This window comes from Macrobrachium nipponense, chromosome 5, assembly GCF_015104395.2.
Source record: "Macrobrachium nipponense isolate FS-2020 chromosome 5, ASM1510439v2, whole genome shotgun sequence".
Taxonomy (NCBI): Eukaryota; Metazoa; Arthropoda; class Malacostraca; order Decapoda; family Palaemonidae; genus Macrobrachium; species Macrobrachium nipponense.
Genome location: NC_061107.1, coordinates 72,677,822 through 72,695,349, shown reverse-complemented (window position 1 = coordinate 72,695,349; position 17,528 = coordinate 72,677,822). Strand labels below are relative to the sequence as shown.

Here is a 17,528-nt window from a genome sequence, read left to right as displayed (position 1 = left end):
CACTAAATTGCAATCATTTTGATATATAATACATTGTAAAACAATAAAACCAAAGCAACACCAGAAAAATATTATCACAAAATGATGTACGAATTCGTACGTGGGACGTAAAAAATGTTATGTTTATTTTCAAAATTCACCGTAAATCTAAATATTGTTCTAGAGACTTCCAATTTGTTTCAAAATGAAGACAAATGATTGAATATTACGATACTGTACGAGTTTTAGATTAGAATTGCAGATTTCGACCATTTCGGACGAGTTAAAGTTGACCGAATGTTGAAATTTTTATATATATATTTTCTTATATGCACATATTTCGGAGATGGGAAAAGCTACAACCTTCAATTATTTTTTATTGTATTCTTCATGAATTTGCACACATTATGACATATGAAACATATAAAACGGCTAATGTGAAAAGGACCAAATATTAGGATAATGCGATGTACGCATTTCGGAGACTTGCGGCCGCGAATCGGCGCGAGGAGGGAAGTTAAATATATTTTTTCAAAAATTCACCATAAAATCACAATATTGTTCTAGAGACTTCAAATTTGTTTCAAAATGAAGATAAATGACTGAATATTACCTAGGCCGTTAAGAGTTTTAGCTTACAGTTGCGATTTCAACTATTTCGGTAGAGTCAATTTGAGACCGAACGTGGTTTTTTTTCTATTTATCGTGATTTATATGCAAATATTTCGAAAAAAGAAAAAAAGAGAAAGCTACAACCTTCAATCATTTTTAGTTGTATTCTACATGAAATTGCGCACATTTTCATATATAAAACTTTATGTAACAGCTAATTTTAAATGGTGCAAACATTTCGACAATCGCACAAAAAAAATTCTGATTTTTTTGGAAGTTACCGCGCAGACGTAAGGAAAATGTTTTGTTTTTTTTCATAAATTCACCATAAATCGAAATATTGTGCTAGAGGCTTCCAAGTCATTGCAAAATGAAGGTAAATGATTGAATATTACTAGAATATAAGAGTTTTAGCTTACAATTGCGTTTTTCGACCATTTCGGTAGAGTCAAAATTGACCGAAAGTTGAAATTTTTGCACTTAACGTTATTTATATGAAAATATTTCAAAACTGATAAAAGCTACAACCATGGGTTGTTTTTAGTTGTATTGTGCATGAAATTGCACACATTTCAATATACAAAACTTTATGTAACGGCAAATTTAAAATGGTGCAAACATCAGAACAATCGCACGAAAAAATTTATCGTAAGAGTTACCGCGCGAACGTAAGGTAAAAGTTTTTTCATAAATTCACCATAAATCGAAATATTGTGCTAAAGACGTCCAATTTGTTGCAAAATGAAGGCAAATGATTGAACATTACAATAATATAAGAGTTTTAGCTTACAATTGCGTTTCTCGACCATTTCGGTAGAGTCAAAGTTGACCGAAGGTTGACATTTTTGCACTTATCATTATTTATATGAAAATATTTCAAAACTGATAAAAGCTACAATCATGAGTATTTTTTTGTTGTATTTTACATGAAATTGCACACATTTTCATATATAATACTTCATGTAAAGGATAATTTAAAATGGTGCAAAAATTATGTCAAAGTGATGAAATAATTTTTGAGATGTGTCACTGATACTTTTTAGTGAGATAAGAAAGAAATTCGCGCTTGCGCGCCTGCATAGTGATTGTAAACAAAACAAAGCCTTGATCCGTGAACTCCCAGCATCCCCCAAGGCGCGCGATTCAAAAGTTTTCGGCTGGTAGGCCTATAAGTATTTTTCCGTAAATTTTTTGAAAAACTTTTTTGAGTCGACGTATGATACGTCCATTCGGCATACGGGAGACATTTTGACTCGACGTTTAATACGTCCATTCGGCATAAGAGGGTTAATGGTCCTAATAGGCGTGAAACCCTAATATAACAAAAGCTTCACTTATTTTCAAGAACATTTTGCAAGAAATTAATAAATTACCTTTGCAAGAAATTAATAAATTACCTTATAACGGATTATATCAATATCAAATTTGGATTAAAATGTAGCAAAACCTAGTTCCATTATGCTGATTCTTTTAAATTTGGATATAGGCTTATTCAAAATTTAGTAAATGATTTACCTAATAGTGTATAAACATGATATTGTTATGATACAATAAAGTTTGTTCATACTTACCTGGCAGATATATATATAGCTGTATTTTCTGAAATCCGACAGAATTTTAAAAACTTCCGACACACGCAGTGGTTGGCCAGGTGGTTAGTACCCATTCCCGCCGCTGAGAGGCGGGTATCAGGAACCATTCCCATTTTCTATTCATAATTTTTTATTTCCACTGTCCCCTGAGGGAGGTGGGTGGGTACTTGATTATATATATCTGCCAGGTAAGTATGAACAACTTTTGATTGTATCATAACAATATCATTTTGTTCATGAAACTTACCTGTCAGATATATATATAGCTGAATCCCACCGTTGGAGGTGGGAAGGGACAGAATAGAAGGATTTTGGGAAACAAATGCATGCAGATGATTTACATCTTGGTTCCACCTGTTAGAATAGCTGGCTTCGTGGTTACTGCCACGTAAGTCTGCTTGTGCTACTAGAGTTGCCAGCGAGGTAGAGACCTATATAGCTGGTGCACTCCAGATGATCTGTCAACAGGGGCGAGACCACGACGTGACTAGACCATATTGACCATACCATGAGGCTAAGAAGTAAAATAAATATATATATATATATATATATATATATATATATATATTATATATATATATATATATATCTACCACCTGACCAACCTAGCCAAAGTTAAGGTGTTTTAACTAAGGCTTAGAGTTAACGAAGTCGCCAATGGCGGCGACTCAACAACTAAAAAAATTAAAGAGTCTTCCTAACCATTTTCTACAAGGATAGGATGAGTGGACCTTCTTGCCCCCAAGATTGTGTCTGCAGACACGTATGGCCCTAGCCGAGCAGCAGATCTCATATGCCATCTTCACATCTCGCAGGGAGTGTGAAGTGAACACAGAGTTGCTTCGCTAAAACATGGTACTCAGGATGTTGCTGAGGTGCCATGTCTCCTGTTGAAATGCTTCCGAGGCCGCGCCCCAATCAACCTCGTGAGCATTCAGAAAAAGATTTCAAATTCTTTTTGTGCAACACACAATGAGGAGCATTTTGTTTTTGAAAGAACTCCTTAACACTAAAAGCCAGGGTGTTCTTCAAAATGGGCAAGTCTGGTCTTTTTCTGAACACTGCAGATTGCCCGAATGACTTCGACTTTCTTGAGTCTTATGTAGAATAAAACTTGAGAGACCCGACAGGGGCACAGGACTCTCTCTGGCTCCTGCCCACTAACTTGTGCCATCCTTGCTTCCAAGCTCCTGGCCCGAGGACAAAACGGGTTTCCATTCTTAGGCCACAACGGAAGGCTTAGAGAGCACACCGCCTTGTGTTCTCTAAAGCCAAAACTTGTGACGATGCTTAAATCTCACTAACCCTCTTTGTCGTATCTAGGGTGGTTAGAAGAAGGCCTTCCTGATCACATGCAAGAAGTTAACAGGTAGGAGAGGTTCGAATGCTTTGACATCAAGAACTTCAGACTACGTCTATGTTCCATATGAAAGCTTCGATCTGGACCAGCACAGTCCAGTCCGTCTGTACTAAAGTCAGGTGACCGACCAGTTGACCAGTCAGACGAATCAAGGACAGCCAGGCTGTACCCTGAAGACCATTAGGCACTATTCTTCGCTGAAGGATGAGTGCCTGGACTGCCTGGGCGATTCAATCTAAGCAAACCTTGGGGGGTGTATCAACGCACCCAACGTCCGTCAGTGAATCAACTCCTGACCTCGAGCTTCTGGTGCCAGGAGAAAGGAGAGGAGCAAAAAGGCGATTCAGTCCCGAAGGAAGAATGCCTGACAGTCCAACCTGGTCTCATGTTACACGATCATCGGGAGTGTATAAACGCAACCGACTTCGTCAACAAGAACTCAGGGCTACTATATGCGCTGATCGCACGAGTGTCTGACTCAGAGAAAACAGGTGAGACAAAAAGTAGATGGTGAGCGAGTTTCGAGATTCCACAGAACTCAAAGATCGTGAAGGGCTTTGTTGTTTGACAGAAGCAAATCTCTGAGCCCAAAGGCCGTCAACAACATATTTGCGTATTCTTTAATAATTGTGACTGCCAGCTTATCCCATTCTTCAGACGGAAAGGGAAGACGGTAATCGTATTCCTGTCAACATCTCGATAGTCTGAACGTATAGGCAGACTCAGAGCGGAGAGGTTATAGGTACTTTTCGAGTTAGAGTAGACCGACTCTTTCGGAAAAGGTCCTTGAAAAGTGAACTGAGAAGGACGTGACCTCTGTGAATCCAGGATCCTGAAGGCCAACATGGGGCGATCAGTGTCATTGTCGCTCCCTGTGACGTCATAAATCCTCTTATTACATTTCCTAAGCGATTGAAAAAGGGGAAAAGAGACTAAACATCCATCCCCGTTCAATATCATAGGATGGCGTTAATGGTACCGATCCCGGATCGAGAATAAGGGAGCAGAGAAGAAGAAGCCTCTTCGTCCTCAACATATCGAAGAGAAGAATGAAAGGGCGTCCCTAAAGTCCACAACTCTCAACATACTTCTAAAGAAAGATTCCACTCGGAAGTCAGTAGTTGCTGCCGTCGATCGAGACGATTCGTACGGACTTTTGCAATCCTGTAACGAACCTCTAGAGGATCGTTACATTCTACGCCTGTTGTTATAATAGGCTCTTTCTCGTAAACTCAAACAGGGACCGAGAGAAGATACTTCTTAAGATATGAGAGAGCTGTGGAATATCAGAGTTGATCTGGACCACTGGTTCCAAAAAACTTGTTTAGAGGACTGGAGGGACGACGAATTGCTTCTACTTCTTTCAGATTAAGATCCAGGACATCTGAAACCCTATCCAGATGTCCGGCACCTTCTTTCTATCACCTCTGGTGATAGACGGCCAACCCCCCTTGGTGGAGGAAAGAGATGTTCAGAATCATTCCTAGATCTTGAATAATATTTCAGTTTCCCGGTAGGAATAAACTTGTGGAGGTCTGAATTGCAGTCTATTCAGGGAAACAAACTTCTTCAGGAAGGAAATGGTCCCCAGCAAGCTCATCCATTCCCTCCCCGAGTATGCTTACTTCCCTAATAAGGCTGCGCTTTGCTAAGCAGGAGGCAGTATATAAAAGGGCAATGTTGCGGTAGACTCGTAGTTCTATACCGTGTGGTAACGAGCACCGAAAGGATTAGAGATATCTCTGTTGAACATAGTAAGGCAAACGAATGCAATGTTTATTCATTCACTTAAGAAATCCCCTCAAAGCTTAGGCTAACAAAGATCCGTAATTGTAGGACAGAGAGAGATACAGTTAGTCAGTCAATCCCGCAGGAGACGTAACTGCCAGCACAGAGATACGGGTTAGCAGTCAATCGCAGAGAGAGAGACGTAACCTACCGCTCATGACAGCGCACGAACTGGTACTGGCTCGGTTGGACTGGAGGACAGACACAGCTTACGAACGTCGTCTACGGTCTCTTAACTTTATGTCTAGGTTGCCAGCTACCCTATTCTACGAAGAAATAGGTCCGTTATTTTTTGAGCAGAAAGAGACTCTCAAGCTGGTATATTTAAGCGAAACAGAAAACGCAAAATATATAGATGCGTTTGTGTCGTCAGAACACTACCATACAACGGTAAAAGATAAATCGGAAACTCCTGGAAGGCTGCAGGGAGTAACGATTAATGTCCTTAAAATAATAGACAATAGACCTCGGTCGGTTGCCATCCGAAGAGGTACTACAGCAAGCGTATATGACTTGAACCAACCAGTAGTAAAATAACGCAAGACAAAATATGATATTATATTACAATAAAGCTTGTTCATACTTATCTGGCAGACATATATATAGCTGAATTCGGAAATACAGCTACATACATATCTGACAGGCAAGTTTCATGAACAAAACTTAGAGAATCGAAGCAGACAGCTCAAGCTTCTTATGTTACTGGACATAAGCGGTCATTGACGCAATGACGTAGTCTACAAGTCTATTTCTTGTACGAGTCTGCGAATGATGAATAAGAGCTCTTCCGAATCTTGTCAATAAGAGCTTATCCGCTTACGCAATATAAAGTTAATGAGATGTTTGTCAATGAGAACTAACCCATTTATGGGACAAAGAGATATTTTGTCAATGAGGGGATACCCACTTACTTGACAAAACGAAAGTATATTTTCAATGGGGGCTTTATTGGCAGTATGGCAAAGGAAGTCCTGTTTTCCCCCCCCCCCCCCCCCCCCCCCCCCCTCTTGCGCTTTCCTGAAGAGCATCCTCTTGATGAGTTCTTTTGCAAGAATCCTACCGAAAGTAGTCGAGCGTCATGACGTGTAGGACGTCGAGCTTTTAATTTTACATAACCCGTAACCCTGCCTTATCACAAATTCTTGACTGCGGTAGAGCAAACGAGATCTTCCCTTGAGCTTTCCTTAACTCCATCCACTATGCGAAAAGCAATATTAAATACAGAGACCTCTTGAATTCACGAAACCCGATGTCTTGCTGGGTTTTCGAAGAAGAAGTTGTCTGTTCACTTTAAGCTTCCTCCAAAGCACTGCCTACTTCACATTCTTTGCAGGTGAGGTAGAAGGTATCACCGAAGGTAGAGGTAAAAATTCTTTAGGCCCAAATCTGAAACAAGAGCTTGAAGAGTTCAACAGAAACGTTCAGCCAGGCGACACACCTGGCGTGCGCTGGTGCACGCTCGGCATCCACTGGCGCGCGCTCGGCGTCCATGGGAGCGCGCTCGGCATCCACTGGCGCGCGACTCGGCTTTGCACCCGCGCGCGCGCTCGGCGTGCACCCACGCGCGCTCAGCGTGACCCCCGCGCACGCCTGGCGTCCATCCGAGCGTCCCGTCCAAGTCGAGAGGGAACGCCTTCTTATTCTGACAGTAAAAAAGCTTGGAAGTCCGCTCTCAAAAGCTTCCTGCTACTATGACTTCTTTTACGTATTTCTCGGTGGAAAGACGGACACGAGTTCAGGCGACGTTCGCCTTCTTACTTCTCACTGAAACGCATAACGAGAGAGAGAGAGAGAGAGGACGTGAAGCGTCCTCTTCTATAAAGCTTCTATTTAGAGGGCGCGAGTCCTTCCGAAAGCTCCAACCCCTGCACGGGGAGGACGCTTCGGAGGACGAGAAGCAATCCTTCAGGATTCGTGCACGCGCACACACTTTGGCAGTCTGGGGATTTTCATCAGAAACTGCCGAAGGCACACCAGATCGGTGGGGGTTCCTTGTAACCCTCCTTAGGCTTTCGACGTGCTCCCTCCCCGGGTCCTGGGAGTCAAGCAGAGGTCCCGGCCTAGAGGCAAAACGAGGCCGACCTGACGCACCCTCCACTACGCAAGGTGTATCACTGCACTTCTGCACTTCACTTTTGCTCTCTAAAGCAAGCACTTTTGATTCTAAGTTACAAATCGAATGAGTATCAGAGAAAGGGCAATTCCTCTACAGACACTGTTTTAGGGCCCGAAGGCAACACTACAGGGTTAGGAGTAACAATTACAGAAGTAGCACTCTTCACAGCAATGAAGGAGTGCGAGCACCTCTCGTAAACATATTCATAGCCCGTAGGCCATACTACAGGGTTAGGCAAAATAAAGTCTACAGGAAGGTTTAGCAGGTTCACTACCCTGACTTTTGTTACTTATTAATTGCGTACATACGAATCATACGTCTTCCTTACGGAATTAGACATGTTTACTGATTAATTGCGTACATACGAATCATACGTCTTCCTTACGGAATAGACAAAGTCTCACACTCCTTACATGACAACTCAACAAAGAAGCAAGACCCATACCCCTCGTACATACCAAGTACGGATCCACCGAAGCTTTCGGTAGCCACACCCTATCTTTGCAGACAACCCCGTCTGAAACTAGCCTAACTAGATTCAGATATCTTAAGCAAAAATGAATCAAATTCAAATCAATTTGAGATAGCGTATGCCTAGCCACAAATCCAAGTAAATAAATCAAAAGACAATTAGGATACTTAGCGGCAATGAAGTTTCCAAAATCCTAAGACGGAGGTACTGAAAATAGGTGTTTTCAGCACCGGCGACAGAAAAATTATGAATAGAAAATGGGAATGGTTCCTGATACCCGCCTCCCAGCGGCGGGAATGGGTACTAACCACCTGGCCGACCACTGCGTGTGTCGGAAGTTTTTAAAATTCTGTCAGATTTCAGAAAATACAGCTATATATATATCTGACAGGTAAGTTTCATGAACAAATTTATAATTCAAGACTGATCATTAAATGTGGGTATTATTATTATTAAAGTTAACATTTGTTGTACTTAGTTTTCAAATTGAAGTAGAAATACCCCTAAAAATTGTTAAAAAGTCAAGATATAATGTCTAACACCCCTGTGAGAGATAAATACTGTGTTATCCATTAAATACTCATGGCCTCTGACCTCTGTCTAGAATTATGCTAGGTTTACCAAAAGGTTATGCAATGAAGATTTAAAACAGCTTTCTTGAACAGCTACTGTGCTAGTAATTTGTTCTGAACAGCAATTGTGATAATAATTTGTTCAAAGATGAATTTCAAGACTGTGTTGAAAAAATAACCTGTTATTTTTTCATGATAACAGTTTGATTGATATAGTATTTACATTTGGCTCTAAATTTAGACACACAGTATACCTAGATTAAAAACATGTATGTACTATACAAATTACAATGTAAGTAATATCAATAACAGTATCCAGGAATATATTTACAAACTGTCATTCAGATTTGTGGTATATTTTTCCTAGGTATACAATCCACAGCCTTTTATACAAGAGTATTCCTCAGAGAGAGCTGGAATCAATTGTTGGAACTTGGGACTAGGTGGAGTGTTTTAGGTGGGATTATGATAAAAGACTCTGGTTTGTATACCCAAGAAAAAATATAAATTACACTTTCAAATTTGTGATTTGTTCACACAAGAACACACAAACCACTGCCTTTTTTGTAAAATGCACTCCTTAGATTGGAATTAAATCTTTCAATGGGCTGGCAAATTACCCCTCCACCTGGAAATGCCGTGTTCTGTTTCACGATCATGAGCAGAGAAGCAACAACTGTTACCTCCTATACAATCTGGCATAGGGATGCAAAACTGATAGGGGTCTGAGGCAGAGTGAGAGGTTCTGAGCTCTCACGCTTTTGAAAACTTTGGAGAACTAAGTGCTGCCTTAAAGATAAGGTAACATATGTCAGAAGGCGGCTAGTCTGTGCTAATCATGAATTAATAGGCTTGGATAACAGTTCTGCCAATGACCCTCCTTATTAAATGGTAACACTAGGATTTCCACCTTTACAGACCTCGAAAAAGCATATAATAGAATTGCACGAGAAGTGATCTTATGGTGTTTGAGGAAGAGGAGAGTCCCAGAAAAGTTGGTTAGGCTGGTCGAGATGATACATCAAAGAACGAGGACGAAAGCAATAACAGCAGTTGGGGAAACAGACTTTAAAGTTAGTGTTGGGTTACCATACACGAGCCGAAACAAACCACCTTGAACAGCAATGCCTTCATTATAAATCCACTTCGACACAATTTATGTGACTGAGGATGTACTGGTATGAGAAAAATGTCTCCTGCATGTCAATCAAAACACCTGATCGTTTTTTAGGAAAGACACTAAAACCGTGAGGGAAAATACAATAAGAATAGGGACAGACAGGTAAACTATTCAACAGGTAAAATTACTCAAGTCTTGATGCGTCCAACACTGGGAACCAATCTCCAGTTGCTTATAGAGCTATGAAAAAGTTAGAGGTAAAAACCCCGTGAATAACTGCCCATTCCATTTCATTCTCTCTAATTTACAACCTCCTACTGAAGAATGAGACTACTTCTGGAGAAGACACAGAAACAGCTATAGTGGCCTCCACCACTTTCGGTTCTGCTCTCGAGTCTCTTCAAGAATGCCATGAGGCTTGCAATTGGCCATGTACCCGAGCCTGAGGGCTGAACTGCTCCCCAAAAGGTATAAAATAAGACTTGAATCAATTTATCCTACCTTATCACCTTGACCTGTAGTACATCATTAGCCTTACTACAGATAAGAGCATAAGTATTCTCACTAAGTACTTCCAAACCGAGTTAGTATAAGCATGAGAACATTAACGTGATGTGTCAAAAATGGGTTTGATTGTGCAAGTTAAACACTAACACTCTTCCCTTCCTAACTTCCACTGGCGGCAAAAATACTTAAGAGCTAACTTCACAAACTCCTTAAGCTGGCGCCAAAAACACACTAGGCTGGTGCCTCAACCTCTCTCAGCCAACACAGACAAAAAGCAATTATAATCAGTAAAATTTCAAGAAAAGATAAAAAATTCAACAATCTAAACTGAAACTCTGTTTAAGCATGTCCAAAGCACTTTCAGTCTTGTGTTCCTCTCCTGAGTTCGTCTCTTCACAGGAAAGAAAAAAAAAAAAAAGAACAAACATAGCCTATTGACAAAAGTAAAAGAACAAAGGAAAAAATGCACAGGAAATTCAGCATACACATCAACACTAAATAGCATTCCGGAGATGCACATCTATATCCTTTACTACAGCATTCTGTTTTTACAAACTTACTGCTATTTCTTGCTAGGTAATTAGACTAATGATCATGCACTCGCCAGAGTTTACTAAAAATATCTTAATCTACAGCTGGTTGCGAGTCCAGCATTATGCAATACTATATACATGCATACAAACAATATTAAAAACTTGTACTATATGTAAAAACGGGCACAGTAATTTAAATATGAAACAAGAATCAACATGATCATAGTTCAAAATCTGACAAACCTTGGGATTTAGTTCCTTCCAACGTTGTTTCACCAATTTGGTTACCTTCTCATATTCAACGGGGATAATCTCTTTCACCACTTTGACCTTTAGTTCCTCTTCCAATCTGGTCACATCGAGATGTTCCACCGCAACTTGACTGGGATTGACACCATGTGGGGGAAAAGGTCCAAAGCCAGTCAAATAAATAATTGGCCTCTGTTCTACAGAACTGTCATTACTGGAGTCACCCATCTCTAAAATCACATGAGAAAAAAATTAATACGAATATTTTCACACATCAGAGATATACTATTAAAAGTACAGTACATATTTCAAAATGTACCATATCAAAAAAAAAAAAAAAAAAAAAAAAAAAAAAAAAAAAAAAAAAAAAAAAAAAAAAAAAAAAAAAAAAAAAAAAAAAAAAAACAGTACAGTGGTACCTCGAGATACGAAAGGCTCAACTTGCGAAAAACTCAAGATACGAAAGCCAATATGAAAAATTTAATGGCTCTACATACGATTCAAGATACGAAAGGTTTCTGTAAAGTCCAAGATTCGCTCGAACCACCAATAACAATTTTGAAACTCGCGCCCCGCCAACTTAGTAGACTCGGCACCATCCTCCTGCTCTCCCATTGGTTTCTGATGCTAGTCGCGGCCATGAGATCCTTCTCTCCTATTGGCCAGCGTCCCTCCCATCATGCATCTATGTACATGGTGGCGTGCCTCGACCACTCGGTACCAGCATTGTTATAGTACGCACGCGGTATTCGTTTCGGGATCGTCAACTGTTTCTGAATCTACTAGTCAAAGTTGACATTGTGATGGTGTTTGTGTCATGTGTATTTAAAAAAAAAAAAAATTCTCATATCTTTTCACAGAATATGGAAAAAGAAGAGCACCTCTTGAGTGACGACATATATGATATGATTGACCAAGATCTCTCTCGAGGGATAAGAGACCCAGATCTCTCACATGGGATAAGTGATCTAGGTCTCTCTCATGGGATAACTGGAAACTTTGCAAGGTTGGTAGAATCTCCACTCCCTGCTGAACAGAGGGTGTTGACCAATCATTTTACAACATGCATACCAGTATAATCAAGGCACTTCAGTTTGTGTTGAAGGTCAGCAGCCGAACATTCAGTACCCAAATCAGTTGCAGAGAGAGCATTTGGTTGAACAGGGTTTTGATGGACACCAGGGCCAACAGAGTCATGAGGTGCAACAATTAGTAGATAATTATCAAGACGGGCAGCCGTTAATGAACACTACGCATTTATAGAAAAAAAAGACTCCCCGAAAAGGCTCACACAGGTCGTATGCTTGCGCAGTTCGATGACATTTGCCCGAGTCGTTTCAGGAACATTGTGAAAAGTAGGCAGAAGCAATCTTCCTTGGATCGTTATTTTTTAAAGAGGCCTTTAGCATTAGCAGGAGAAAGCAAAAAGGAAGAACCAAGTGATAAAAAATAGAAAGGTGTAAGCAAAAAGGAAGAACCAAGTGATAAAAAACAGAAAGTTGAAAGTGGTGATGAAGTTGAAATTCTGTAAAAAAAAAAAAAAATAAATAAATAAATAACCTATGTAAATTAAAAAAAAGTAAATAAAAAATTATAAATCAAAAAAAGGAAAAAAACGGCAGAAATTAAGGATGTTCTAGCCGCTTTTCATAAAGTGCAATCGTTTGTCCTCCTCCTCCTCTGCCGCCACTTTCGGAGATAGCCTCACTCGAAAGGTAAGCTTCCACATTTTACGTACAGTACATATTTCTTGTATACCATGTACACTAATACACTTTATTTACAGGTTATTTTGCATTTTGTTATTAATTTAGGTATTGAATGATCCAAATTATTTCATTGTTTATAGGTCAATTTAGCTTTATTATGAAATTTACTGGGGTGTTTTTGGAGGGCTTGGAACGGATTAGCCATTTTACATGTAAAATGTGGTCCAAGATACGAAAACCTCATGATAAGAAGGGCGCCTCGGAAAGGATTAATTTCGTATCTCTAGATACTACTGTATTAGGTACAATAAAATAAAATAAAAAAATTGCAAAAAATGGAAATAAAGGTGGTACACAGTACATACAGTACATGAGAAATTTCTGAAAAATCAACCCACTTTGAAATAGAATTCAAGAGTACTTTACAACTGAAACTTTCATCTTTCTACACGGGAGAGCAAACATGTATCCAAGCTCAGTACAAGCAGTACTGAAGTATCTGTACTAGAGACATTAATGCCAGTGGGAGGTGTGCCCTGTAATACTGTTCCATCTTTAGGAAGTGAAAAGCCGGTAGAATCTTTGAAGAATGAGGGACATTTGGTAAAAAATAAGGCATACACAATCGTTGGTTCAGAATAAAGCTGAAAGCTGTATTATAAATCATTTAAAATTATATTTTCAATGTTTAATTAACAGGGTCCTTAACCTTGATGTTTTCAACTCATATGACATTCTAACCCGAGTATCTTATTTAACCCAATGGTATATAAAGATAGTGTGTGACCATCAAATAAGCATCCTTCATCTTATTTATGCAAAATAAGCATCCTTCATCTTATTTATGCATACACTACTACAATCTTTATCTGAAAAATGGTAGGTTCAACAACTAAAAGCTACTGCAAAGAGCACAATGCAGACTACATGGCACAGGCATTAAGAAGCAAGCTGAACCCACACAATGGTAAGATTCTAAAACCCTATCCTACAAGATGTTTTGATAACAATTAAACAGTGCTGACTGAAAAACAAAGTCACCTCAATGTTTTGAAGGACATGATAAGAGTTAATGGGTTAGATATTTATTAGTTAAAGTTGCAAAACATTGAGAATAAGTCTAAAAGAACTTAACCCTCTTACGCCGAAGCCCTAAAAATCAAAACCTCTCCTGTATGCCGGCGCCTATTTGGAGTGAGCGCGGAACCGGAAAAAATAATTTTTTCAAAAAATCACAGCGCGCTTAGTTTTGAAGATTAAGAGTTCATTTTTGGCTCATTTTTTTTCATTGCCTGAAGTTTAGTATGCAATCATCAGAAATGAAAAATAATATCATTATCATATGTAAATAATGCGATATATGGTAACGAAAAGAAAAAAAAATCATAGATAATTGTATTCAAATCACGCTGTGCAAAAAACGGTCAAAGCTAACGAGTTACTTTTTTTTTCGTTGTATTGTACACTAAATTGCAATCCTTTTGATATATAATACTACTAAAACAATAAAAGCAACACCGGAAAAATATTATCACAAAATGATGTACGAATTCGTAACGCACGGACGTAAAAAAATGTTATTTTCAAAAATTCACCGTAATTCTAAATAATGTTCTAGAGACTTCCAATTTGTTTCAAAATTAAGACAAATGATTGAATATTACGACACTGTAAGAGTTTTAGATTAGAATTACAGATTTCGACCATTTCGGACGAGTTAAATTTGACCGAATGTCGAAATTTTAATATATATATTTTTTTATATGCACATATTTCGAAGATAGAAAAAGCTACAACCTTAATTATTTTTTATTGTATTCTTCATGAAATTGCGCACATTTTGATATATGAAACTCTATAAAAAGGCTAATATGAAAAGGAGCAAATATTAGGATAATGCGATGTACGTATTTCGGAAACTTGCGGCCGCGAATCGGCGCGCGGAGTGAAGGTAATATATTTTTCAAAAATTCACCATAAATCACAATATTGTTTTAGAGACTTCAAATTTGTTTCAAAATGAAGAAGAAAAAATGACGGAATATTACTAGGCCGTAAGAGTTTTAGCTTACAATTGCGTTTTTTCAACTATTTCGGTAGAGTCAAATTTGACCGAACGTGGTTTTTTTTCTATTTATCGTGATTTATATGCAAATATTTCAAAAAAAAGAGAAAAGCTACAACCTTCAATATTTTTAGTTGTATTCTACATGAAATTGCGCACATTTTCATATATAAAACTTTATGTAAACAGCTAATTTTAAATGGTGCAAACATTTCGACAATCGCACAACAAAATTCTGATTTTTTCGGAAGAGTTACCGCGCGAACGTAATGTTTTTTTTTTTGTTTTTTCATAAATTCACCATAAATCGAAATTCATTGTGCTAGAGACTTCCAAGTCATTGCAAAATGAAGGTAAATGATTGAATATTACTAGAATATAAGAGTTTTAGCTTACAATTGCGTTTTTCGACCATTTCGGTAGAGTCAAAGTTGACCGAAAGTTGAAATTTTGCACAACGTTATTTATATGAAAATATTTCAAAACTGATAAAAGCTACAACCATGGGTTGTTTTTAGTTGTATTGTGCATTAAATTGCGCACATTTCCATATATAAAACTTTATGTAACGGCCAATTTAAAAGGTGCAAACATGAGGACAATCGCACGAAAAAATTTATCGGAAGAGTTATCGCACGAACGTAAGGAAAACGTTTTTTCATAAATTCACCATAAATCGAAATACTGTGCTAGAGACGTCCAATTTGTTGCAAAATGAAGGCAAATGATTGAATATTACTATATTATAAGAATTTTAGCTTACAATTGCGTTTCTCGACCATTTCGGTAGAGTCAAAGTTGACCGAAGGTTGAAATTTTTGTACTTATCGTTATTTATATGAAAATATTTCAAAATTGATAGAAGCTACAATCATGAGTATTTTTTTTTGTATTTTACATGAAATTTCGCACATTTTCATATATAATACTTCATGTAAAGGATAATTTAAAATGGTGCAAAAATTATGTCAAAGTGACGAAATAATTTGTGAGATGTGTCACTGATACTTTTTAGTGCGATAAGAAAGAAATTCGCGCTTGCGCGCCTGCGTAGCGATTGTAAACAAAACAACGCCTTGATCTGTGAACTCCCAGCATCCCCCAAGCGCGTGATACAAAAGTTTTCGGCTGGTAGGCCTATAAGTATTTTTCCGCGAATTTTAATTTTTAAAAAACTTTTTTGAGCGACGTATGATACGTCCAATCGGCATACGGGAGACATTTTGACTCGACGTTTAATACGTCCAATCAGCGTAAGAGGGTTAAGTATACCTACAGTGCACTGCATGAGGAGCACTGACAGCACTCCTCCTATAGATGTGTCTGCTGTGAGAGAGGGTTTTGTGGTATAGAAAAGGGTGTCAAAAAATGGCTTGATTCCATGAATGGAATGCTGAAACTCTTGTGCCACTTCAAATACTTCTGTCATGGTGGGAAGCATAATTCATAATGATGATTGGAGGGGTTGCATAAATATTGAAACTGAGATGCACCACCTTTAAATAATCAATCATTCTCACAACTCAGTCTGTCCCCACACATAAACACTTGCCCAAACAATGGTGCATTTGTCAAAATACATTACAAGTATACAAACTTCATAATGGAGTAAAAATTTTGTATTGACAATACAGTGGTACCTCGAGATACGAAATTAATCCGTTCCAAGGCGCCCTTCGTATCATGAGGTTTTCGTGTCTTGGACCACATTTTACATGTAAAATGGCTAATCCGTTCCAAGCCCTCCAAAAACACCCCAGTAAATTTCATAATAAAGCTAAATTGACCTATAAACAATGAAACACTACAAAAAATTGGACCATTCAATACCTAACTTAATAAGGTAATGCTAATTAGTACCTGTAAATAAAGTGTATTAGTGTACATGGTATACAAGAAATACTGTACGTATGTAGTAAAATGTGGAAGCTTACCTTTCGAGTGATGCTATCTCCGAAAGTGGCGGCAGAGGAGGAGGACAAATGGCAGAAACGTACGTACACTTAACTTTACGAAACACATAAGAAAATGTAAGGAAAACTAAACTAAAATTTACAAAACACATTAACAAAACTGTAACACTTAACTTTACAAAAAACTAAAATGAAAAATGTTATTGTCATGATACAATAAAGTTTTATGCATACTTACCTGGCAGATATATACTTAGCTATAGACTCCGTCGTCCCCGATAGAAATTCGAATTTCGCGGCACACTCTACAGGTAGGTCAGGTGATCTACCGCCCCGCCGCTGGTGGCGGGAATAGGAATCATTCCCGTTTTCTAAGACAGATTTTCTCTTCCACCTGTCTCCTGAGGGGAGGTCGGGTGGGCCATACACCGTATATATCTGCCAGGTAAGTATGCATAAAACTTTATTGTATCATGACAATAACATTTTTATGCATTCAACTTACCTGTCAGATATATACTTAGCTGATTGGCACCTTTGGCGGAGGGTAAGACAGCTAATTTACTGAAATAGACAGGAAACAACATATGTTGTAGGTAATAAAATGAAAAAACCTTGATTCCTACCTGTTAGCGAAAGACTTCATGGCTACTGCCTAGGAGCCCGTATCGCTTCAAGAGCCTCAGCGAGGTAGTGACCTCATGCTAAGAGTTCTTGATGGTCTGTTACAGGGGTCTTACCCACTTACGCTTCAGAACCTTAGGATCTTTGTCAAAGGGGTCCTATCCACTTACATGACAAAACACCTTGCCTATTGGCATGATCATAGAGCACGACACTAATCCCGATCACCTGATCCTAATTGGGGTTAGTACTTAAGATTGAAAGGAGTCATCCCGAACATCCTTTCAAGCAACCCACAACTCAACAACAATATTAAA

The 17,528-nt window shown here is 38.5% G+C and overlaps 1 protein-coding gene across 1 annotated transcript in view; it reads right to left on the bottom strand.

Annotated features, from left to right (window-relative positions):
* The window catches only part of LOC135215404 (pyroglutamyl-peptidase 1-like), an 80,109-nt gene that overhangs the window by 28,877 nt on the left and 33,704 nt on the right, over nucleotides 1–17,528 (bottom strand). The window contains 1 exon segment of the mRNA XM_064250005.1: nucleotides 10,895–11,130. Within this exon segment, the coding sequence (XP_064106075.1) occupies nucleotides 10,895–11,130 (236 nt within the window).